Below are 24,644 nucleotides of genomic sequence, written 5' to 3' on the forward strand. Positions count from 1 at the left end.
TTGTGTGTGTGTGTGTGTGTGTGTGTGTGTGTGTGTGTGTGTGTGTGTGTGTGTGTCTTTCCTTTCTGGCCTGCTAAGCTCAGCTGCTTTTCACAGGCCGACTCCAGCTCTCAGAAAGCTGCAGGGCTGCCAAAAATAAAACTCGCCAGATTTTCAGCCTGTGATGTAAATAAAAAAAATAAAAAAAGGGGTGGGAGTGGGGGGAGGGGGGGGGCGAGGCTTCAGTGTGACCGATCGAACCCTGACGCTTTGAGGGGACATTTTGCAGCATCTTGAAGCTGCACCGGTCAGTATTTAGTTCTTCTTACTACTGCAGATAAGGAATCCGGGCCGTTCCACCGCTGAATCCAGTACCACACACACTTCACTTCTCAGAATGTGTTTTGGTCGAATCTCAGGCACCTTTGTACAATTTTTACAAGGTTTCTAGGTGGAAGATGAGCTCTACGTAAGTGACAGGACTGAGCTTTTAACCTAGAGTTAGTGAATACGTGAAATAGCAGCATGGAGAACATGCTAAAAGCACGAGAACTCTAAGCACAGTCTAGTGATTTATCTAAAAACTAAGAGAAAATGTCGGTACAGGAATGAACGTCCAGATGAAGCCTCAGTCAGAGTTACAATATTATCAAACATACAGGAGGAAGAAGGGAGAACCTACTAATGCTCATCCCGTGATCTTCAGTAGATACAGATAATGAACATTTCTGTTCAAAATGTGACCTGATTGATGAGAATATTTCCACATGTTTATTTACAGAAGTATGAATGTGAGGGTATCAAGACAAGTGAAGACCTGAGGATGTGACTAAAACATGGATTTTAACCACGTTATTATACATTTCTTATTAAAAAAGTAAATATTAAAAACATAGATGGGATGTGGAGTCACCAAACAGTGCCAGAAAAAAACTGATTTCTGAAAGACTGTACTCGTTATATTATATTATATTATATAGTAAGGTGCAGTGTTGGAGATAATACATATAATGTCTTTGGGATGGAACACGGTGGCTAAGTGGGTAGCACAGTCACGTCACAGCAAGAAGGTCCTGGGTTCGATTCCCAGGTGGATCAGTCCGGGTCCTTTCTGTATAGAGTTTGCATGTTCTCCCCGTGTCTGTGTGGGTTTCCTTCGGGAGACGTGCGAGTGAGGTAGATTGGAGATACAAAATTGTCCATGACTGTGTTTGATATTAAAGACTACCGTTCCTGTCATGAATGTAACCAAAGTCCATGACGTTCAAATCCTAATAAACACCTTTTATTAAATACTCTACCTTCGCCTGATGCACAACCAGATGTCGATCACCTTTTTTGCTGGACAGTCACTACCTGTCCTGTTTGTTTGGTTGCTGTTTAGCTTATTTCTAAACTGTTCCCACGCAGCCTTCGGGTAAACTAGTACTACTTGGCTTGTACTTTGCTTTTCAGTGATCGTAGCTGCTTGGCCCGGCTTCATCCCCAGCTCTCTCTTCCCGACGTTTTGCATAATTATATCTGCCGAGCTTTTTACTTTCTATTCTCTTGGCAAGACGTCACATCTAATTCTAACCATCCAACTTTTACTGAATCTGCACAGCGTAGTGACAAAACCAGCAGTTTTTTTATTCTTCCCTGTTGTCATCTTACCTGTTTACCTAATGCGAGATCGATCTGTGTGCGAGAGAGAGAGAGAGAGAGAGAGAGAACAAAAAGCCAGCCATGGAACGGGTGAAACTAAATCACGTTTAATGGGGCCTGGTGGTTGAGTGAGTGAAAGGGTCGAGACTGCAGACCCAGAGGGGGAAGAGAGAGAGGGTTTTCATGATCTCTCTCTCTCTCTCTCTCTCTCTCTCTCTCTCTCTCTCTCTCTCTGTCTCTCTCTCTCTCTCTCTTTGTGTTTCTCTTTCTCTGTGCATTAAGCTCGGCGAGGGAGGAAGTTGAAGCCGGAGAGGAAACGTTAAGCCAGAACCGACTCTCCCTCGCTTATGTGCTTTCCAGCTTCTTTTGCCTTTCAGTGGTTATTCTGCTCCAGTTTGCCCTGACTGGTTCCTGTTCCTCTGCTCTCCCTGTACTTCCTCTTTTCTTCTCTTCTGTTTGTTCGGCTTCTCTCTCCTTTCAGTTCGGTTACAGTTATGCAAAGTTATTTTTTTCTGGTGCATTCACATTCTCCGTGTGTGTGTGTAGCCTAACGTACGTAGACGCCTGAACCTGAGCTTGTCGGACATCAATCCCAAAGCTGTTTGCATTCAGTAAGCACTTATCTGCCAAAACATGGAAATGTGCACGAAGCTGGCTATTTTAAGTGGTGCCTACGCCGCATTAGGTCGCGTACGTGTTGTGTCTGCTCATACAGTCGAGTCTCTGTGGTCCCTTGAGGTCTCTGAGCATTCGATATTTGCCATATCGTGTTTATAATGGTTCAGAATCGGATCAGAATCAGAAATACTTTATTGATTCCAGGCTAACGCACAAGCATCTCCTCACTAGGGAAGATGCTCCAACCTGCCATCGATGTAAAGAGAGACTAACAATCAAACACATACTGATAGACTGCAGAACACTAAACTCAGAAAGACTGAGGTTTTTTTAATGAAAACGAGACATGAATGTGCTTAAATCTACAGCACCAGGGAAAATAATAAATTCTTTAACATATTTAAATCATATTTGTGTTTTGAATGACACAAAGTGAAGAAGCAACTTGAATATCGCCGTATAAATGACCCCAGTGTGTCGGTATGGCGCTAAAAACTAATCAATCAATCAATCAATATTGATCCCAGAGGGAAATTGCAGTTCTTACAGTAGCACCCATTTATGTAGAAGAATAAACACTACTAATTTAAAACAAAGAAAAAAGAAGAAAAATTAGCAAATAGAAGGTTAAAAAGTTATTTCACACATAATTAAAATACTTACGTTATTATGATTATTATTATTATTGCACAGATGAACCATAGTGTCACACATTAAGGGAGGAATTATAGAGTTTGATGGCCACAGGTAGAAAAGACTTCCTGTGGCGCTCTGTGGTGCATTTTGGTAGGATTAGTCTTGCACTGAATGTGCTCCTGCGCCTCATCACTGTGTCTTCTTACTGGTCTAGTAATTGAAAGGTCGCTGGTTCAAACCCCACCACTGCCAGGTTGCCACTGTTGGGCCCTTGAGCAAGGCCTTTAGCCCTCAGTTTTGTAGATTTCGGATGAAATCGTATTACGCCCTTCGTCGAGAAATTTGCGCCCTTAAACTCGACGAGCGTGCGCTGTGAACAATGGGGTAAGCATTAGGGCACAGACCCAGAACCAATTGACTTCGAGTTTTAAGGTACCACTGTATAATACAGGGTGTCCCAAATTTTTTAATAAAACACATTTTTAATTTGAACATTAATAATGTTTTTGCCTTATTTAAAAGTAAAGACATGGAGGTTATGTATGAAACAAAACATCTGACAAACATCGACCGTGGCAGCACATGTTCACTCTTCCATGACACGTTGACGTAATTGCTGAGAGGTTTCAGCAGTGTTGTGTGGAATTTCTTCTTTGAGGTCCTCGGTGGATTGTGGTTTGTTGGTGTACACTTTATCCTCAAGATAAACCCAAAGAAAGGAGTCTAACGGCGTCAAGTCACATGATCTTGGCGGCCAGTTCACATCACTGTTTTTAATGTGAATTTTTACAATTTCTACACGTTGTTCGATTGTGTACCTTCTCATGATTTCATGATTTAACCTCAACGTTTACCAATGACAGCAATTTAAAAATCTCTAACTCGGCAAATTTAAAATGTCAGTTCATTTTGGGACACCCTGTAGTATGCAGTTTGGGACGGACTCGTTATGGCCGTGCCTGATGAAGGATGGGGAGTCGACTCCTACCGGTTTCCAGGAGAGGTAGAAGAATACAGACAGTGTATCATGTTCCACCATGCCTGTTGGGCCCATCTTGCCCAGTGTGGGTGTTATACATAGAATGAATGTTGTGGGTGTACTGAACCAAGTCTTGATTGAGGCACCTTCCCAAACGTGCCATAATCACTTCCACAAGACCTGCTGAAGAATCAGGATACAAACACAACTACCGAACACTTGGCACCTCATTCGGACTTGAATATCTGTTCGTTTGTTTGTCCTTGTTGACGTATAAATTTGACTTCTAGTCTTGTCCGTCAGACCGATGAGTATCGAGCAGGTCGTGTGATCGAGAGTAATATTAGTGGCCGGCATTAGCCGAGAGTGAGAGCTGGGCGCGGGAGAGAGGTAGACGGTGAGAAGTGAGCGAGGACTAAAAGGGGGCAGCGCTGGGAGGATGGAGGAAATGGATCGAAATAGCTGATGCACTCTGAAGCTTCCTGCAAAATCAATATCCAAGCCAAGAAGGGAAGCCTCTACCCCCAATGCCCCGTCTCGCTCACGCTCGCTCGCTCGCTTACCGTCTTCCCATCCCCCATGGCTGCTCCTTGCTCTTACCCCCCTCCAGCCCATCTCTCCTTTCTCCATCCATCTCGCCGCTGTCTTCGGGAGCGTCCTGTCTCCCCCTCGCCCGTCTCCGATGCCGTCCGTGGGGAAATATGGCCGGAGTGGCTCTTGCAGATGCTTCGCTGTTATCCAGGTCACATCCAGACGGCTTGTATTCACGTCTGATGCACACTGTATGGTTTAAAGCCCGGTAATCTAGTCAATGTCATTTTTGGGTGGTGCCTAAGCCGCGTTAGATCACGTACGTGTTGTGTCTGCTCATACGGTCGAGTCTCTGGGGTCCCTGGTCGGTCTCTGAGCATTCGATATTTGCCAGAGTGTTTATAATGGGTGGTGGTACGTCATGTAGTTTGAGCTTCTTACTGGACTAGTAATTGAAAGGTCGCTGGTTGCCACTATTGGGCCCTTGAGCAAGGCCTTTAGCCCTTAATCGTTTAGACAATATACTGCCACAGTACTGTAAGTCACTTTGGATGAAATCGTCTGCTAAATACCAGGGCTTGAATCCATCTCTTAGACGTATTCAGTCATGTCTGTAGATGCCCAGCCAGCCGATAGCACAGCTCAGATTTAGACACGGATCTCAGCAGACGAGGGCTAGCATACTGAGCTCCTAAATATTTCATTACATTAAAATAAAGACAGGAATTATGGCATGTAAAAGTTTGGTTACCCAATTTCTTGAATGGTTTCATTGTGAAAAGACTTCATTTTATCTACTGGGGCTGTGCTGTGTCAACTACCAAGTGGTGTTAAAATTAGGGACGTAACGTAGGACTGGCCGATTATTTTAAAATTATAACCGATCGTCTATTACCATTTCGATTTTTTTTGTTCTTGTATAATGCATTTGAAATAAGACTCAAATTTCTTTTTTTTTTGTGTTGTAATTTAAAAGAAAATAAGTAATAATTAAGTAATCGCTCAGCTCAGCTTTGATTTTGTCCTCTTGTGATTGGGGGGATGGGATGGAGGGGGCACGTTCTGCTTCTAACCATATGGACTACAATTCCCATGCTCTCACGGACTATTCACGTGACTGTCACCTGTCCCGGTCAGCCAATCCTGATTGCGCTCACCGGCTCCGGAGTTTTGATTCAGTCCGGCTGTGTTTGATTCAGTGAATCTTATTTAAACTCTTCTGTTTGTGTCTCGTTTTGCCGATCGTGTTTGCCCTCCTTATTACTGAATCTAACCGTTACCGTGTATAATCCTTGTTGTCTTCCGTTTACTGTTTAGTTTTTCCTCTGGTTTTGGACTCTACCTGATTTTGTACACTGTTTTCGCCCTTTTTATATTAAACTTTCCCTGATTTATATTCCGCGAGCGTCTGCTCAGTTTCTGCCTCATAACATGTTGGTATTTTAATGAAAATATAAAGTATGTAAACGATCGCGATTGTCACATTCTAACATCGGGTGAAAACGTTCATGCGAATTAACCGAATCAATCGTGAAAATCGCCCAGCCCTACTGTAACGATACACTTTACCCGCGATGCGATTTACGATACTGGGTTCCTTTTATTATTTCTCTTAAATAAATTAAATAAAACTGTATTTGTGCTTATCTTTTATTAATCAAAATAATTAACTTCCTTTTTATTTCTGCGGTAGATACAAACTATGCAAAACAATGCTGCACGTTTCCCTTTTTGTGTAAAAAATAAAAATTGAAATGAAATAAATCCCACATTAAATAAATAATGAATAATACAAATAAAGAAAATATCCTGACATAAATGCATTTGGCTGGAAATTTTCGAACCTGGCAACCCTGTAGTGACGTCAACCAGGCGAGGTGAAATAGCGCCAGTGCCCTCTGCTGTTTAAAGTTACACATGTGAATCGATTTTTAACTGTCCTGTGGTGCATCGTTACATCCCTGGTTGAAACCCACCTCGACGCTGCACCATCACTCAAACAAGCCTCAAGTCTCAACAGTAAATGTCTCAGAAATAGACTTAACATTTGATACAGTCCTTTTGAAGGTGGTTTGATGCATCGTTGTACTTTTTTACTTTTTCTCGTGGTTAACGGAACAGCAATTGGCTACGATGCAGCTTTATTAACTTTTACCTCCTGTACCGTACCTACCTGCTAAAAGGAGACCAGGCCCCAACCTCTGTGGATCAAGAACTTCTAATGAACACAACCTGTAGATGAACCGAAGATGAACACCACCAGAACACAATTCTACCATACAAACGACTACAGGGAAATTTCATCACAGTACTCCCCCCTCTCCCCCCCAAAAAAAACCAGCACATAATTAAACGTTACACCCTCATAGTCACACAAACACTCTAAACACTACACACACAAGAAAGCAAATAGACCCCCTTACTCTGATGTTTAAAAACTGGATTTATTATTCAGCCATGATAAAGACGAGTGATGGGCCGATCCAGTTTTGATCCAAATCCGATACACAACTGCCGACACCGATACGTTAATATTATGATGATTGTTATTGTGTTAAGGGTTACATTATGAGGCTGAAACCACACAGAACATCATATTAAAAGAGAGAAAAAAATAACATTATCTTTCGTCCTGCTGGCATGAACTCCTGGTATGGTTGATTAAATTAGTCGTGTTGTACGACGAAACCTCACTTCCACCCCTTGACACGCTAGCTTTGCACACATTGCGAGAAGCTGTTTTGCTTTTCTGCGTTTCCATACAAAGGACATTTTAGTAAAATAAGCAGCTAATATTATTTTGTCACGGGTTCATGGTAAGATGTGTAACGGAACTTGGATCGGTGACGTGCCTCATGTTACATTATGTTAAGTTACGGCGGGTTTATGGTCCAGCAGGATGCGGAGTGGAATCTGGATCGGTAAGTAGATCGGCCCCGTCCGTCAGATATCCGATCCGTATATCACGTCGATATCGGACCCGATACCGATCCGGGATGGCATTGGGCCCATCTCTAATAATAACATCTGACATGGTGTTCAGAATTAAACAAACAGAACAAACCTCCTGTACAGAGATATCTGCGGTGTGTCCTGTGGACTGCAGTGCTGCTTTGTCGCTTCCGTCTCAAGTGCACTAACTAGGCAAACTATCGGTACTGTGTTATCAGTTTTGGGACGCAGATATTGCAAATGCTTTCATGAGCTCCCCCTGTCGATGAGGTTTCAGCCCAAACCACACACCACAACCTTAAAGCCAATGTGTCACACAAGTCTGATAATATTTAATAACTCACCAGGACTGAGCCGCTCACCAACACTGAGTCAGTGATGAGGAATCGTTTCTGAATAAACCAGCACTGAATCACTTGGTTAATACACTGTTAAGCAAAGACTCGGCCGATAACAATCTAAAGCATTTTAAATTCAATTCCACTGGAGCTCTTTCATACTGTATAGCTAACAGTACACCGACCAGGCATAACATTATGACCACTGACAGGTGAAGTGAATAACACTGATTATCTCCATCACGGCACCTGTTAGTGGGGGGGATATATTACGCAGCAAGAGAACATTTTATCCTCAAAGTTGATGTTAGAAGCAGGAAAAATGGGCGAGCGTGAGGATCTGAGCCAGTTTGACGAGGGCCAGATTGTGATGGCAAGACGACATCAGGGAAAATCGTAGCTTTTCGAGCCTGAGACAAGTTAGAAGTTCCTGAACCCATCCATCAAACGCTGGAATTCTGCTTACTTTTAAAGCCCTTCTGGGTCTCGCCTCGTTCTACCTTAGCAAAGTCCTTTGCCCTTCACCCTTACCCACCCAACCGCACCCTAAGATCCTTCTAGCGGTCAGTTGGCGGCAGGTTTTTGGTTCGTCAGCCCCCAGACATTGGAACTCCCAACTACAATCGCTTCATAACTGTACCTCCATCTCCTCCTTCAAAGGTCAACTAAACTTTCCTCTTTACTGCACATTATTCTTCTCTCTCTTTGTGTTAGAGGCGGCACGGTGGCTCGGTGGGTAGCTCCCACAGTCCAAAGATATAACCTGATGAACCTTGTGTGATGAGTGACTACCGTTCCTGTCATGAATGTAACCAAAGTGTAAAACAAACGTTGGGTATGAGAAAGGCGCTGTATAAATTGAACTTATCGTTATTATTTATTAGTAATTGTTTGTTCTTTAGCAGCGAGAGGGCACTGGACGAGAAAATCAAAGCATCTTTCACCCTCATTCACCCGCACCGTCTCTGTGGCTGAGGTCTGAGTGATCCAAGACGACCCTCCTGTCTCGCCCGATCGAATCCAAGCGCAAACACGTGAAAAAAAGAAACACATGCTGGATAAAATAAACACACAAACGGACCGAGAGCCGACTGCGGTGGTCGTGATGTAATAAAGCCGCTTTAATCTTAGATTACAGCATTAGCTGCCGGGGCCCCTTCAAAGCGTTCTGATGTCATAACGCGCCCGAGCGTTTTAAAGCAAACACGGCGACGGGTAATTAGACGCCGTTTATTTATCTGGGACGTTATTATGCTAACGTGCTTCTGAGTGAGCAGATGCCCTGGTGGTCTTCATCCTCATTGGACGGCATCCAAGCTAACACACACAATAATAACTCATGTATAAACTCACCGTATGGCTAAAAGTATGTGGACACCCCTCCTAATGATTGAGTTTAGGTATTTCAGCCACACCCACCAGATCTAAAAATAATTAATCGGGAATTCTATTTATTTCCTTCACTTTATCCTGTTCTGGGTTGCTGTGGGTGTGGTTTCATCTGGAAATATTAAGCATAAGGCAGGAAAACCCAGGAGAGATAATCACTATATGGCTAAAATTATGTGGACACCCCTCCTAAGTATTGAATTTAGGTATTTCACGGCACAGTGGGTAGCACTGTCGCCTCACGGCAAGAAGGTCCTGGGTTCGATCCCCAGGTGGGCCGGTCCGGGTCCTTTCTGTGTGGAGTTTGCATGTTCTCCCCGTGTCTGTGTGGCTTTCCTCCGGGAGCTCCGGTTTCCTCCCACAGTCCAAAGACGTGCATCTTTGATATTAAACTTGAACTGATGAATCTTGTGTCATGAACGTAACCAAATTGTGTAAAACATGACGTTAAAATCCTAATAAATAAATAAATACTTTGTGGCAACCGTTTATGGAAGTTCCTCTCCATAGTGTCTTCAGTGTGACGTTGACAGAGCTTTGATCTCAACCTCACTGAACACCTCTGGAGTGAATTGGAACACCTATCGTGAGTCAGGCCTTCTCCTCCAACGTCTGACCCCACACATGCTTTGTGAAAAGCCTTTCCAGAAGATGTGGAGGCTGTAACAGGCAGAAATTGGTCTTAATGGTCAGTGGTTCTCATACCTTTGGCTATTTACACCGATCAGCCATAACATTAAAACCACCTCCTTGTTTCTACACTCACTGTCCATTTTATCAGCTCCACTTACCATATAGAAGCACTTTGTAGTTCTACAATTACTAACCGTAGTCCATCTGTTTTGCTGAATGCTTTGTTACCCCCTGTCATGCTGTTCTTCAATGGTCAGGACCCCCACAGGACCACCACAGAGCAGGTATTATTTAGGTGGTGGATCATTCTCAGCACTGCAGTGACACTGGCATGGTGGTGGTGTGTTAGTGTGTGTTGTGAGTGTATGAGTGGAGGTTTTAAATACCGTGTCCACTCTATTAGACACTCCTACATAGTCGGTCCACCTTGTAGATGTAAAGTCAGAGACGATCGCTCGTCTATCGCTGCTGTTTGAGTCGGTCATCTACTAGACCTTCATCAGTGGTCACAGGGCGCTGTTGGCTGGATATATTTTTGGCTGGTGGACGATTCTCAGTCCAGCAGTGACAGTGAGGTGTTTAAAAATTCCATCAGCACTGCTGTGTCTTATCCACTCATACTAGCACAACACACACTACAGTCAGTAATTGTAGAACTACAGAGTTCTTCTTTGTGGTAAGTGGAGCTGATAAAATGGATAAAAATGATATGGTGGCTTCCTGCTCATGTGTCGCTGGTGTGGTGCATCTTTTATTAACTAATCTCTCTCTCTCTCTCTCTCTCTCTCTCTCTCTCTCTCTCTCTCTCTCTCTCTCTCTCTCCCTCTCTCTCTCTAGGAGCGATGGGAGGAGGAGTGTATCACTATCACTCGGAGCCCGTCTGTGCAGACACCACTAATCTGGTAAGGCTGGACCGACCGAACACTCTCACACACTCGGTTCTCTCGGCGGTTTGTATAATAATCGTGTGTGAGCTCTTAATGTCAGCCCGTGTCTTCTAATGGTCCAGAATTTCTCAGAAGTTTGTTTTTGTGATGAGATCAAAGGGAAACGTTTTAATAAAGATCATGTCTGTGTGAGGAACACTGAATAACAGAACCAGGCACCAAGTCTGTCGTCATCTGAACCTTCCTGCAGGTCTTTTGCTGTCATGTGCTTTTCTTCACCTCTCAGACCACAATACAAGGATTTTTCTTCAATATTTAGGTCTGTTCCTGACATCAAGACCTCTATCTCTTTCTTAACCCTTTGATGCACAAGCTAAGCAAACCCCTTCTAATGCACAACATGGGTCAAAAATGACCCATATTCATCCATTCAAGAATATTTTCATATGCACATTTGTCAGTTATTCATGTATTTGCTGTCTTAGCTAATAAAAGCTATCTATACTAGAATATGTAAACAGCTAGCAAGCTAATAGTATTGGACATATTCAAGATTCAAGAGCCTAATCTTTGGTTGTCTTTCAAAAGATCAGTAAATATGTTTTTGACTACAAACACTTACAAATGTCAGTAGTTCCTGTCAAATTCCATAGTAAATACATAAGGGTCATTTCTGACCCATGTTGTGCATTAGGAGGGTAGTGATACAAAAATGATTTTTATTAAAGAAGTAAAAAATATAAAACTGAAATAAGGATTTGTGATGATTGATTAATTTAGGAATTTAAGTTAATTGAGGAATTCATGGAAGCTTGAATGACGAAATTAATTTATTGCAAAGATGGGTCAGTTGGGTCACTTTTGACCAAGGTTGTGCATCAAAAAGGGTTAATGCCATTTTTAGAAACCATAAAAGAAACTCTTACACAAGACACCTACTTTGCAAATGAAAATAGAAAATGGACCCAAATTTAAAGACAAGATATAATAAACAGAAACATAATACCTTCATCCATACTACCTAATAAAAGAAACACAATACTTAATAATGTAATTGCCATTGACACGTATGTGTTAAACATGGTGTAAAAACCCAAATTAATAAATGATAGCATTTTCAGACAATGGATATTGCAAGTTTTGAGATGCTTGGATATTTTTTTAACCTTTTGCAGTTTTGTAAGCATCAGTTTGCTTTATCTTTATATCATTAGTGAACTGTGTAGAGAAGCCAGTGGTTGTTAAAGGTTTAAAAAAATAAAAATATATAAGGCTCTGAAATTTCTATTCACTTCCTTCACATCAACCACTTTATCCTGTTCTGGGTTGCTGTGGCTCTAGTTTCATCAATACTTATTAAGCATGAGGCAGGAATACCCTGGAGAAAGCAAAGCACTGGGCACCGTTTATCACTCAACAATCTGTTAGTGTCGATAGCACTGCTGAGATCTGAACCTGGGACTCGGCATAATAGTGGGGTAGCATGATGGATCTCTGCGCCACCCGAGTGACCGCACAACCACGATGCGTCGTCTTTTTGTCGTACGTGAATGTACTTATAAATTAAATAGCTGCAACGACTTCAAAAAAAGGTGGCACAGCAGGATAATCCGCCGGATTCTGAGCTCCCAGGTTCGAATCTCGGCTCTGCTACCGGTCGGCTGGGCGCCCTCTAGCAGGCACAGTTGGCTGCTTTCTGTACAGCGCCTGTACAGAAAGTGGAGGAGCGCAGAGATCTTGGCGTGGCTCTCCGTACGCGGGGCCGACCTCAGATATGGGAGAATAAGAATGGATTGGTGGGCTGCGCACATGTCAGGTGACCTTAGACGCCATTTGGGTCCCCAGCAGCGGATTGGCTACGCTAAATTGGGAGTAAAAGGGGGTAAAACGCATTAAAAGTTTGGACAGTGAAGTGTTTACCACAGTGTTACTTCACTTTGTGAACTAAGGCCGCCAATTATTGTGGTTTGGAAAGTGAATATTTTGGAAATTGATCTACATGTTTACAAAAATTGATATCAAGTTAAACAGTAAAAATAAAATATCTTTGCTCAGTGGTTAAGATAGTGGACTAGTAATCAGCAGGTTGCCAGTTCAAGCCCCGCCACAGCCAAGTTGCCACTGTTGTCCACCTGAGCAAGGCCCTTAACCATCAATTGTTAAAAAAAAATCGTGTTCAGTCATAATTGTAAGTCTCTGTTGGATGAAAATGTAAATGGAGGGATTAGTGACGTGTTTCGGGCGTGTTGTGAGATTTTATTTTATGTGACATGTTATTACAGTGTAGAAATGAACAGTCTGTCGTGTTTAGCAACATTTCAGTGCGCTGTTGCTTTTTACTGCTGCGCTGGTGCTTTCTTCGTGATCACGATGCCGCGTTCGAGCGCGCGTGGCCTCCAGCTCGGGTTCTACAATATTTATATCTGGAAGACGAGGACAAGCCGGGAGGGATGTGGTCGGGGAGGCTGGAGGGGGGCGGTCGGGAAGCCGAAGGGGTGTGTGCGGAGGTGCTAATGATCTCAGCTCCAGCTGTGGGGTGCAGAGAGAGAGGAGGAAGTGACTGCTGTTTAAGCATGCAGTGTGGAAAAAGGAAAAGCGCTGACGGTTTATGGGCGTGTGCGGGCCTAGCCAGGGGTTCCGCTTTAATCACCTGACGTTCTGGTTGAGAAGAACGCCGCGCTGACTTCCTTCACCGTTTCCTGCGTGTGCGGGATGCTGCCGGCGCCCTTTTGGATCTGGGTTCGGACGTTAGACAAAATATTGAGGGGAATTTTGTACGTATTAGGGGTGCAAATGTTAAATACTTCAATCTGATTGGTCAACTGTTTAGTGCTAAGCTTTCCAGATGAGAGTCATGAAAATAGTATATCATTTCCAGTCAAACCCAGTCAACCAAAATAATCTACACTATATGGCCAAAAGTTTTTGGACACCTGACCATGAGCTTGTTGGACATTTCATTAACAAATGCTATTAGAATAGAATGCTGTGATTTTTTTTTTAAAGCTCCTCTGAGAAGGCTTCTCACAAGACTCAAAAGCTGATCCCAGCTTAGGTGTGCTGGCATAATTTACCGCCGCGCCACCTTAACTGAAAGCGTATTTTCTATATAATTGATTGGATACAATTAAAGCACCTAAACTCAATCATTAAAAGGGGGGTCCATGTGCGGTCGGCTGTGTAGTGTGCAAATAATGGTGTGTGTGTGTGTGTAGGTCACAGTGTTAGTCTGTAAGATCTAAATTGTTCTGTGCTGAAACTCTGTGTGTGTGGTGTGTGTGTGTGTTTTGTGTGTGTGTGGTGTGTGTGTAGGTCACAGTGTATTTTTGTAAGATCTAAATTGTGTTGTGTGTGTGTGGTGTGTGTGGTTTGTAGGTCACAGTGTATTAGTTTGTAAGATCTAAATTGTGTTTGTGTGTGTGTGTAGGTCACAGTGTATTTTTGTAAGATCTAAATTGTGTTGTGTGTGTGTGTGTGTAGGTCACAGTGTATTTTTGTAAGATCTAAATTGTGTTGTGTGTGGTGTGTGTGGTTTGTGTGTGTGTAGGTCACAGTGTATTTTTGTAAGATCTAAATTGTATTGTGTGTGTTGTGTGTGTGTGTGTGGTTTGTGTGTGTGTGTGTAGGTCACAGTGTATTTTTGTAAGATCTAAATTGTGTTGTGTGTGTGTGGTTTGTGTTGTGTTGTGTGTGTGTGTGGTGTGTGTGTGGTGTGTGTGTGTAGGTCACAGTGTATTTTTGTAAGATCTAAATTGTGTTGTGTGTGTGGTGTGTGTGTGTGTGTGTAGGTCACAGTGTATTTTTGTAAGATCTAAATTGTGTTGTGTGTGTTGTGTTGTGTGTGGTGTGTGTGTGGTTTGTGTGTGTGGTGTGTGTGTGTGTGTGTGTGTGTAGGTCACAGTGTATTTTTGTAAGATCTAAATTGTGTTGTGTGTGTTGTGTTGTGTGTGGTGTGTGTGTGGTTTGTGTGTGTGGTTTGTGTGTGTGTGTAGGTCACAGTGTATTTTTGTAAGATCTAAATTGTGTTGTGTGTGTGTGTGTGGTTTGTGTGTGTGTGTGTGTGTGTAGGTCACAGTGTATTTTTGTAAGATCTAAATTGTGTTGTGTGTGTGTGTTGTGTTGTGTGTGTGTGTGTGTGTGGTGTGTGTGTGTGTGTAGGTCACAGTGTATTTTTGTAAGATCTAAATTGTGTTGTGTGTGTGTTGTGTGTGGTGTGTGTGTGGTGTGTGTGTGTAGGTCACAGTGTATTTTTGTAAGATCTAAATTGTGTTGTGTGTGTGTGTGTAGGTCACAGTGTATTAGTTTGTAGGATCTAAATTGTTCAGTGCTGAAACTGTGTGTGTGTGTTGTCTCTCTGTGTGTGTGTGTGTGTTGTGTGTTGTGTGTGTGTGTGTGTTGTGTGCATGTCTCCATTCCTGAGCTTCCATACAGGCAGAAACAGGCTCTGCTCGCTTCAAAATGTCGAGCAGGCCTCAAAAAAGGGTTTGGCTGTCAGACACGGACTGAGATAGAAAGTGAGAGAGAGAAAATAAAGGGGCTGAAAATATTGGAGGGTAACGGAGGAGCCCAGAGAGCCTCCGACCCCAGACTTACCAAAATAACCTCAGTTCTGTAACGTCCCCCAAACTAAACGATGTCGTGTGGATTTATGAATAAAGGAAATGTGCTTCATGCTGTTTTCCTCCTCCGTTTGATCAGCGATGTTCTTTATTCAGGCTTAACGGTGCCTGTTTTGGTCGCACGGCATCGTCTAACCCCAAGATAATATAAGGCATGCTCGACTGTGGTTAGTGTCGTCCTCGATACAGCAACTTCTACTACATGACTGACCTGCTGCTCTAATGGTTCTTGGACTACATCTGACCACACCGATGTAAGTGAAGTTCTCTCTCCAGCCGTGCCAGGAGATCACTGTTCCATGTACTTTATAATGGGTGCAGACAAACTGTTCTTATTTATATGGACGCAAGAAGTCACCAGTGGTCTGGCATTATTATTAACTATAAATATTAATGGAAAGTTGTTATAGTACTTTCTAGACCGCCAGTTTTCACGGTGGCTTGGTGGGTAGCACTGTCGACGGTCCGGGTCCTTTCTGTGTGGAGTTTGCATGTTCTCCCCGTGTCTGTGTGGGTTTCCTCCGGGAGCTCCGGTTTCCTCCCACAGTCCAAAGACGAGCAAGTGATGTGAATTGAAGATACAAAATTGTCCATGACTGTGTTTGATATAACCTTGTGAACTGATGAATCTTGTGTAATGAGTAACTACCGTTCCTGTCATGAATGTAACCAAAGTGTAAAACATGACGTTAAAATCCTAATAAACAAATAAAGAAAAGACCGCCAAATTAATCGTCCAAATGGCTGTAACGTATATTGTTGACCCAGCAGCCTGTTTTGTGTGTTTTTAGTCGTTCTGTTGCAGAATAGGAACAGCTGTCAGGATTGATTTTCCTAGATGTTTAGTGGAATTGAGGTCAGGGTGTCTGAAGGCCACATGAGTTCCTACACACCAAACGAGCCAAAATTCCTTCAAGGGCCTCGTTTTGTTTGAAGCAAATGATTTTTTTAAATAATAGTAATTAATTTTATTTAGCTGCCGGCTCTGGGTATAGCTGAAATGTCTAGACCAAGTCTAGATAAAATAAATACAGAAGATTTCACCTGTTTATCTGGTGTAAAAGTCACGTCACGTGTCACGTCAGGTTTGCAGACCAGAACGATCTGCTGTGGTTTATGGACCCCACATAAATAAGTAAGTAAATAAATAAAAATAAGAAAAAGAAAATAGTTTAAATACAGTACTGCATAACCACTATTGTATTGGAAAACTCTGAATCCCTCTCTATCAGACAATTCTTGAGGAGGATGTGAGGTCTTTTGGCTATGACTTTTGGTATTTTAAAGTTTCTAGTCAAAATCCAGACTTGACCCCAGTGGAGAAAACCAGTGTCCAAAACCCAGCAGTGTATCTGATTTAAATCAGTTCTTTTTTTGGCATTCTTATTGCATTTTCCACCCAATTTTCCTCCTAATCTAGTCGTATCTCATTTAACCGATTTCACTTCCTCTACTGGTGCAAACCTGTACTTCTGACCAGAGCTTACATTTACATTTACATTTACATTTTCAGCATTTAGCAGACGCTTTTATCCAAAGCGACTTACACAATGAGCTGAACACGATGAGCAATTGAGGGTTAAGGGCCTTGCTCAGGGACCCAACAGTGGCAACTTGGTGGTGGCGGGGCTTGAACCGGCAACCTTCTGTTTACTAATCCTGTACCTTAACCACTGAGCTATCACTGCCCCTGTGACTAACACGTACCATCTGATGTGTGCAAGTAGTCGTTCTTTTTCTTCACCTGGAGATCCGTATCACGCACGCTCGGTGGGTAGCGCTGTCGCCTCACAGCAAAAAGGTCCTGGGTTCGATTCCCAGGTGGGGCGGTCCGGGTCCTCTCCGTGTGGAGTTTGCATGTCCTCCCCGTGTCTGTGCGGGTTTCCTATGGGTGCTCCGGTTTCCTCCCACAGTCCAAAAACGTGCAAGTGAGGTGAATTGGAGAAACAAAATCGTCCAGGACTGTGTTTGATATAACCTTGTAAATTGATTAATCTTATGTAACTAGCATTTCTGTCACGAATGTAACCAAAGTGTGTAAAATATGATGTTATAATCCTAATAAACAAACAAACGCACGGAGAGTCACGCTTCATTACCCGTTGACACCATTTATCGGCCAGCAGAGGTCGCAACCGCAGCAATTATGAGGAATCCCCTCCGACATTCCCACCCACGGATCTTTGTCCGTATAGCCGCTTGGCTTGCCGTTGGCAGAGCTGAGATTCGAGCGCATGAGCTCAAGATGTTAGCACCGGTGTGTTTTACTGCTTCGCTCGGTTTAGAGCAGTTCTGGTGGAAGAGCAGAGCTTAAATCTCTCCCTGATGAAATTTCGGAAAGTGTTTAGTTGCACCTGTTCCTGCTTAAAGTGGTGCAACTGTTTATTAAGCAACACATTTTTGTGACGTGAGTGTCAGTTATGTAAGGAAGTGGACTCTGGTCATGTTTTATTTATTGATTTATAAAGTGCTAGTCACCATGTGCATACGATCAAGTCAAGTCACCTTTATTTCTATAGCACATTTATAAGACAATGTGTGTCAACCAAAGTGCTGTACATTAAAATCAGGTATAAATACCACTCAACTATGCAACATTTAACAAATCATTAACATACATACAAAATAATATACATACGCACCAACATATAAACATATAAATCAAATAAAACCACAAATGGACTCAAATGCCAAAGAAAACTTTTTAAATGTAACTTAAATGCATCTGTTGTGTGGGACTCCTTTATGCAGAGTGGAAGACTATTCCAGAGTCTTGGGGATAAAGTTTACGTTATCATCCGGTGGTTGACTGGCCACGCCCACTTTGTCCTGTGGTCACTCTGTACCCGTCGCGACTTCCGGCTGATCAGACGAATCGTCTCGCCGGCCGCCTGAAAGCACGGCGATGACGCTCCAGTACACACCGACTCCGACTCGCTGTTTGGTCTGGAGTTGACTCGAGTCACTTCTGTGCTATGCATGATGGGAAAGCGTGGGGGGAGAGAGCGATGTTAACGCTAAGCCTGATTAAGGACGTGTTTCAAAGAAAGAAAGAGTGAGAAAAAAAACGCCCGACTCAGAAGTGTGTTGGCTGGCGGCCCACTGTTGTTTTCCTGTTAGCGATTGAACACGCGCGCACACATGCGCGAACACACTGGCGGGTGCTGACTGGGTGAAATTACCCCAGCACCCTGTGTGTGTGTGTGTGTGTGTGAATGTGTGTGTGTGTGTAGCATGTCCTGTGGGTTTCTGATGTTTTGAACGTGTGTGTGGCGTCTCTTGTTGACTGGTTTTCAGTTTGTCTGTGCTTGGTTCCTTACAGTATCTGTTCCCTAAATATTCTGTAATCTGGGATTCGTAGAATTTGACTCGGAGCCCCAAAAAAGTTCTTAAATATTAATATTTTTTTTTGTTTGCTGCTTCGTTGAGTCGATGTTGAAATCTGTAAGGACAGAGTCAGAATGTTGTCGAGCTGTTTTGGCTCGTTGCTCTTTTGCAGAAGTTCTGCAGGTCTGGTCCAGCACTGGTGTGTTGAGCAATTTTAAAGATCCTGCAACAGACGTTTGAAGGTTTAAAGTCTCGATTGTGCCTGAAACTTCTCGTTTCTTTAGTTTAAAGCGGTGGACGGGGTCTGAGACTGGCAGATTGTCTCCAGAAATGGTGCAACTTTGAAATTTAGCCATGACATGGTGTTTTAGTTGTTGATCTGTGTGTGTGTGTCTGTGTGAATGAGTTTATTTGTGAGTGAGTGGTGTGTGAGTGAATGTGTGTCTGTGCGACTCTCTCTCTCTGTGTGTGTGTGTGTGTGTGTGTGTGTGTGTGTGTGTGTGTGTGTGTGTGTGTGTGTGTGTGTGTGTGTGTGTGTGTGTGTGTGTGTGTGTGTGTGTGTGTGTGTGTGTGTGTGTGTGAGAGAGTCTGTTTGGTGTCTGTGGTGACTCAGTGAGTTCCTGTAAAGCGTGCTGTTCTGTTTTTGCTGCGCTCTTCTGTGCTGATTCGTGCTCTTCTATGCTGCATTGGTTTGTGCTGTGCTGTACTGTTGTGCTTTTCTGTGCTGCACTGCACTGTTCTGTGTTTTTGTTCTGTTCTGCGCTGTGCTGTTCTGTGTTGTGCTGTTTTGTGCTGTTCTTTTCTGCGCTGTGCTGTTCTGTGTTGTTCTGTGTTGTGCTGTTTTGTGCTCTTCTCTTCTGCGCTGTGCTGTTCTGTGTTGTGCCGTTTTGAGCTGTTCTTTTCTGCGCTGTGCTGTTGTGCTGTTCTGTGCTCTTCTCTTCTGCGCTGTGCTGTTCTGTGTTGTGCTGTTTTGAGCTGTTCTTTTCTGCGCTGTGCTGTTCTGTGTTGTTGTGCTGTTCTGTGCTGTTCTCTTCTGCGCTGTGCTGTGCTGTTCTGTGTTGTTGTGCTGTTCTGTGCTGTTCTCTTCTGCGCTGTGCTGTTCTGTGCTGTGCTGTACTGTTGTGCTTTTCTGTGCCGTTTTGTGCTCTTCTCTTCTGCGCTGTGCTGTTCTGTGCTGTTTTGTGCTCTTCTCTTCTGCGCTGTGCTGTTCTGTGTTGTGCTGTTCTCTTCTGTGCTGCGATGCACTGTTCTGTGTTCTGTGCTGTTTTGTGCTCTTTTCTCCTCCGCTCTGCTGTTCTGTGTTGTGCTGTTCTCTTCTGTGCTGCGATGCACTGTTCTGTGTTCTGTGCTGTTTTGTGCTCTTCTCTTCTGCGCTGTGCTGTTTTGTGCTCTTCCCTTCTGCGCTGTGCTGTTCTGTGTTGTGCTGTTCTCTTCTGCGCTGTGCTGCACTGGTTTGTGCTGTTTTGTGCTGTTCTCCGCTATTTTGTACTGTTCTTTTCTTTACTGTTCTGTGCTATTCTGTACAGTGCTATTCTGTACAGTGCTGTTTTGTGTGCTGTTCTGTACTGTTCTATGCTGTGCTATGTGCTGTGTGCTGTTCTTTGCTGCGCTGTAGATCAGGACCCCGCATGCTCTAGTAAACCAGTGAACACTTGCACCATACCAGGCTCGTCATCACCCATCCTGTGTCTCTTGATTTTTGGATGGGTTGTTGCTTAGCTGTTGAAAAATGCTGTTCACCTCCCCTTTGCTTCCGTCCTTCCCTTCATTTACAGGAAGTGACTTCACTTCGCCCCCAGAGCATCATTAGCAAGCCAGTTAGGTCACGGGCAGGAAATGGATTTTGGGATGCAGCCTGCTGATGACTCAGTTCTTTCATTGATATAGGAGAAATGACCTATCGGTGACCAGGTGACGGGCAACCTGTGTCAGAAAGGTGGAGCTCAAGACTGGCCAATCCCAAACGGGATCGTTATGACATCATTACTAGCCTTTCATATAAATAAATGAATCAGTGGCAATCAGTGATGAATCAGCGACAATTAACTGTGACACTCACACTCTCTCTCTCTCTCTCTCTCTCTCTCTCTCTCTCTCTCTCTCTCTCTCTCTCTCTCTCTCTCTCTCAGATGGAGGGCTCTCCGAGCCCGAAACGCCAGCGTCTTTCCCAGCAGTCTGTGCTCGAGCTGGCCTCGGCCCCGCCCTCAACGTCCTCTCCACCCATCAGACCGTGGGAGCTGCCCCCCAGTCGCAGGCCACACCCTCATTCACACTACCACTCGGAGCGCTGCCACACCCCTGCCAGGCAGAGGCGCAGGTACGGGCCAGTGTGTGTTTATCACATCATAGATCATAGATGACATGCAGATACTGATGTTGGCACCAGTGATGATGTTATTAGTGATACTGAGTATAAACAGTCGTTCTGCGTTTGTGACATTTTGTGTGGCCAGTTGTAATTACACAGGCAGCATTTTGACTGGTTGCAAATCCCCACAGACACACTCCAAAACATCATGTAAAAAAAGTAATTCCAGAATAGTTCTCACTTAGTCCATGTCTGGGGCGGTAGCACTGTCGCCTCACAGCAAGAAGGTCCTGGGTTCGATTCCCAGGTGGGGCGGTCTGGGTCCGTTCTGTGTGGAGTTTGCATGTTCTCCCCGTGTCTGTGTGGGTTTCCTCCGGGTGCTCCGGTTTCCTCCCACAGTCCAAAGACGTGCAAGTGAGGTGAATTGGAGATACAACATTGTCCATGAGTGTGTTTGACATTAAAAACTTCAACTGATGAATCAGTGTGTGAAACGTGACATTAAAATCCTAATAAATAAATTAATAAATTAATTAATAAATGAATAATAAATAAATACATAAATAAATAAATACATAAATACATACATAAATAATAAATAAATTAATAAATAAATTAATAAATGAATAATAAATAAATACATAAATACATACATAAATAATAAATAAATACATAAATAATAAATAAATAATAAATACATAAATAAATAATAAATAATAAATACATGAATAAATAAATAAATACATAAATAAATTAATAAATAATAAATAAATACATAATAAATATAAATAAATAAACACGTAAATAAATAAATAATAAATAAATACATAATAAATAAATAATAAATAAATACATAATAAATAAATAATAAATACATAATAAATTAATAATAAATAAATACATAAATAAATTAATAAATAATAAATAAACACAAATAAATAAATACATGAATAAATTAATAAATAAATAATAAATACATAAATAGTCCATGTCTTCTGTCCATACTTCAGTTTATGCGTCTGATGTTCTCCTCTCTGCTCCTCCAGCCCTCCAGCACGGCGTCAGCGCGCTCGGCGTGAACGTCTCTCGCGGCTCCATCACGGCTCGCCCGGCGGCCCTCAGGACGAGAACTACCGCCACCACCCTCACCCGCTTCACTCCTACGGCCAGCCCTTGCCCCCTCATCCACCCGTGGGCAGCGAAGAGCCCCGCGCCTTTCACCCCCCTGCGCTGTCTCCACGGTTACTGCACCCGCAGCAGCAGGGCACGGTGGTCATGGACCTGCACGAACAGGTAAGCAAAGGTTTGAGAGTTTTGGGAGGAGGGTATGACAGAAATGTGTCTAATTTTGGTGTGTGTGTGTTTTAGCTCCCTCAGGGTACAGTCCCCGTATCGTACACCGTGTCGGCAGTGCCGGCTCATGCCCTCCCACCACAGCTTTGTACCGGACAGCACATCCCAGCGCGCTCCTCTCCGCAGCATGTACCCGCCTGCTCGGTGGTCTTCAGCAGTCAGCAGCATTACCCAGTCGGTCCTCCACCGGTGCGTGTGTGTCAGGATGAGTATGATAGAAATAAGCTGCAATTCGTCTCTTTTGACCCTGCTGCCCCCTTGTGTCTGGAAAGCAGAATTGCAGGCAAAACTACATCTGTAGTATTATTTTTTGGGGCGGTATGTTTGTCCTCAGACCTCTATTCTAAACAAGGAGCTCCCCTCTGACACGTGTATTATCCAACCGCTTCTTTTCCCCTGTGTGTCACGGGTTCACTCAGGGATCAGTATCACCATCGACCATCGACCACCCAGGAGACAATCATGTCTGTGTAGGCTCTCTGATTGGGCAATAGCAGAGCTGAGATTCGAACTTGAGAGCTCAAGATTTCAGGCAGTGGTGGGTCAGCGTGTTAGACCCTAATTTGTATCAGTTCGACAGGAAGCTTTTATTGTTTTCTGTTTATTTATGCATTTTCTCCCTCTTTCTCCAGAATTTAGCGTAGCCAATTAGTCTTCTGCTCCAGGGAATCCTGTGTTTGAGGAGAGTATATTTGCCTGCTCAACGTCCCTTCCGATGCTTGTGCAGTCCTCAACCCCTTCTTTTTTTTACCCGTGCATCAGTGGACTCGCATCCATTCCTGCACAGGTGCCTCGGTCTGCTAACCAGGGTCCCTCAACTCGCTGTATTCGGCCTTTTCCCACCCAGCAGACTCGGTGGCTGCCAATTGTGCCCGATAGATGGCGCCCAGCCGGCCGGTAGCGGAGCTGAGATTCGAACCCGGGAGCTCAGAATCTCTGTGTAGAATGTGTAGAATTAAATATTGAAGTCTAATTTTAATAGCTTTTAATTTCTTGAGAACGTTTACTAGCCTTACCAGATTGTAAAAATGGAAACAAGGAAAAATGACTTGAACATAACACAGATTATGCCATAAACAACACAATCTAGTGTATAAAGTGGCATAAAACTTAAATAAATAAATGAATAAGCAGTCTGCGTCAGAATGAAACCTCAGATTTGTTGTTCTTCTTCACACGTTTATTCTTCTGGCCTGAAACTTGTTCTAGTTGAAATTGGAAATCTGGCAGAGCTAGAACTGCTCCTCAGTGCCAGACCACGAGCCGTGGCTGGTTTCAGCAGATGTGGTTTGATCGGGTAGGAGGGAGGAAGAAGCTTGTTAATGTTTTTTATTGCTGTTATAATTCGCCACGCAGACACAACACGGCTGTAAAAAGTACAAAGCGCTCGCTGTGTGTGGCTCGGCGATTCCTTTAAACCTCTTCGTTTCTCTCTCAGATGTTGCCGGCGTGTTCGGTGCAGCACTTGCCCGTGCCGTACCCGTTCCCGTCCCTGCTCACCAGCGACTCGGCCTTCCTGCTGCACCCGCAGCACCACCTCTCGCACCATCACCACCCGCCCCATCTCCACCCGCCCACACACTTCCTTCCCTTCCAGACACAACAGTCCCGATCGGTGAGTGGATAGAAACACACACACGCAAACACACACACACACACACACACACACACACACACACACACACAGTCCAGCACCTCACTGAAAAACTGTTGTGTGTGTGTGCAGCCACTGCAGAGGATCGAGAATGAAGTGGAGCTGCTCGGAGAACACCTGCCAGTAGCGGGCGGCTTTAACTACGCCCACTCGGGCCACCCCAGCCCCTTGCCGCACTCCACGCCGCTGCAGTTCCTCACCCATGACCCCCTGCCTCAGGAGCTCTTTGGAGTGGTGAGTGGACATCACAATCCGAATTCCTCCAGCTGAACTGCTGAATCGCCAGTGAACTACCTCACTACCCACAGTTCCAAAACAAACAAACAAACAAAACACAACCAAAAACCTTCTGTTTTAACCATGTAGATGAGACGACCTAGTAACCAGCACAACTTTGGGTGCAGAAGTATAATACATTTGATTTATATAGCGCTTTTCAAGATACTCAAAGACGCTTTACATGAGACAAATAATCAAAACAAATACATACACCATACAAATCATAGTACAAAATCAAAATAGTACATCAACATCAAGAATAATTAAGATAAAAACAAAGAGAGCAGCATAAGACAGTTCATTAAAAATTAGCTAAATTATGAGAGAACAACAAATATAGAACAATTTCTTAAAATTAGACAGAAACAGGACAGATTCACATGCAATCAGGAAACTGAAAACTTTACAAGTTTTAGGATCTAGGACTTCACATTTCTGTCGTGATCTAAGTATAAAAACTATTAAAAAGAATAGCAAAAATAAAAGCATTTATTTCGTGTTGTTACAAGTTAAATGCC

At 43.5% G+C, this 24,644-nt stretch overlaps 1 protein-coding gene across 3 annotated transcripts in view; it reads left to right on the plus strand.

Moving 5' to 3' along the window:
* The window catches only part of rnf38 (ring finger protein 38), a 59,509-nt gene that overhangs the window by 26,385 nt on the left and 8,480 nt on the right, over nucleotides 1-24,644 (plus strand). The window contains exons 3-8 of one of the 3 annotated variants that reach the window (XM_063008211.1): nucleotides 10,537-10,601; nucleotides 20,662-20,849; nucleotides 21,887-22,133; nucleotides 22,209-22,382; nucleotides 23,632-23,808; nucleotides 23,920-24,081. In XM_063008211.1, coding sequence (XP_062864281.1) covers nucleotides 10,537-10,601; nucleotides 20,662-20,849; nucleotides 21,887-22,133; nucleotides 22,209-22,382; nucleotides 23,632-23,808; nucleotides 23,920-24,081 — 1,013 coding nt within the window. Of the gene's footprint in view, nucleotides 1-10,536; nucleotides 10,602-19,118; nucleotides 19,145-19,961; nucleotides 20,469-20,661; nucleotides 20,850-21,886; nucleotides 22,134-22,208; nucleotides 22,383-23,631; nucleotides 23,809-23,919; nucleotides 24,082-24,644 lie in introns of those variants that run through there. The other 2 variants (XM_063008213.1, XM_063008212.1) reach the window with 2 other exon arrangements.

This window comes from Trichomycterus rosablanca, chromosome 14 (genome assembly GCF_030014385.1).
Source record: "Trichomycterus rosablanca isolate fTriRos1 chromosome 14, fTriRos1.hap1, whole genome shotgun sequence".
NCBI classification, from domain to species: Eukaryota; Metazoa; Chordata; class Actinopteri; order Siluriformes; family Trichomycteridae; genus Trichomycterus; species Trichomycterus rosablanca.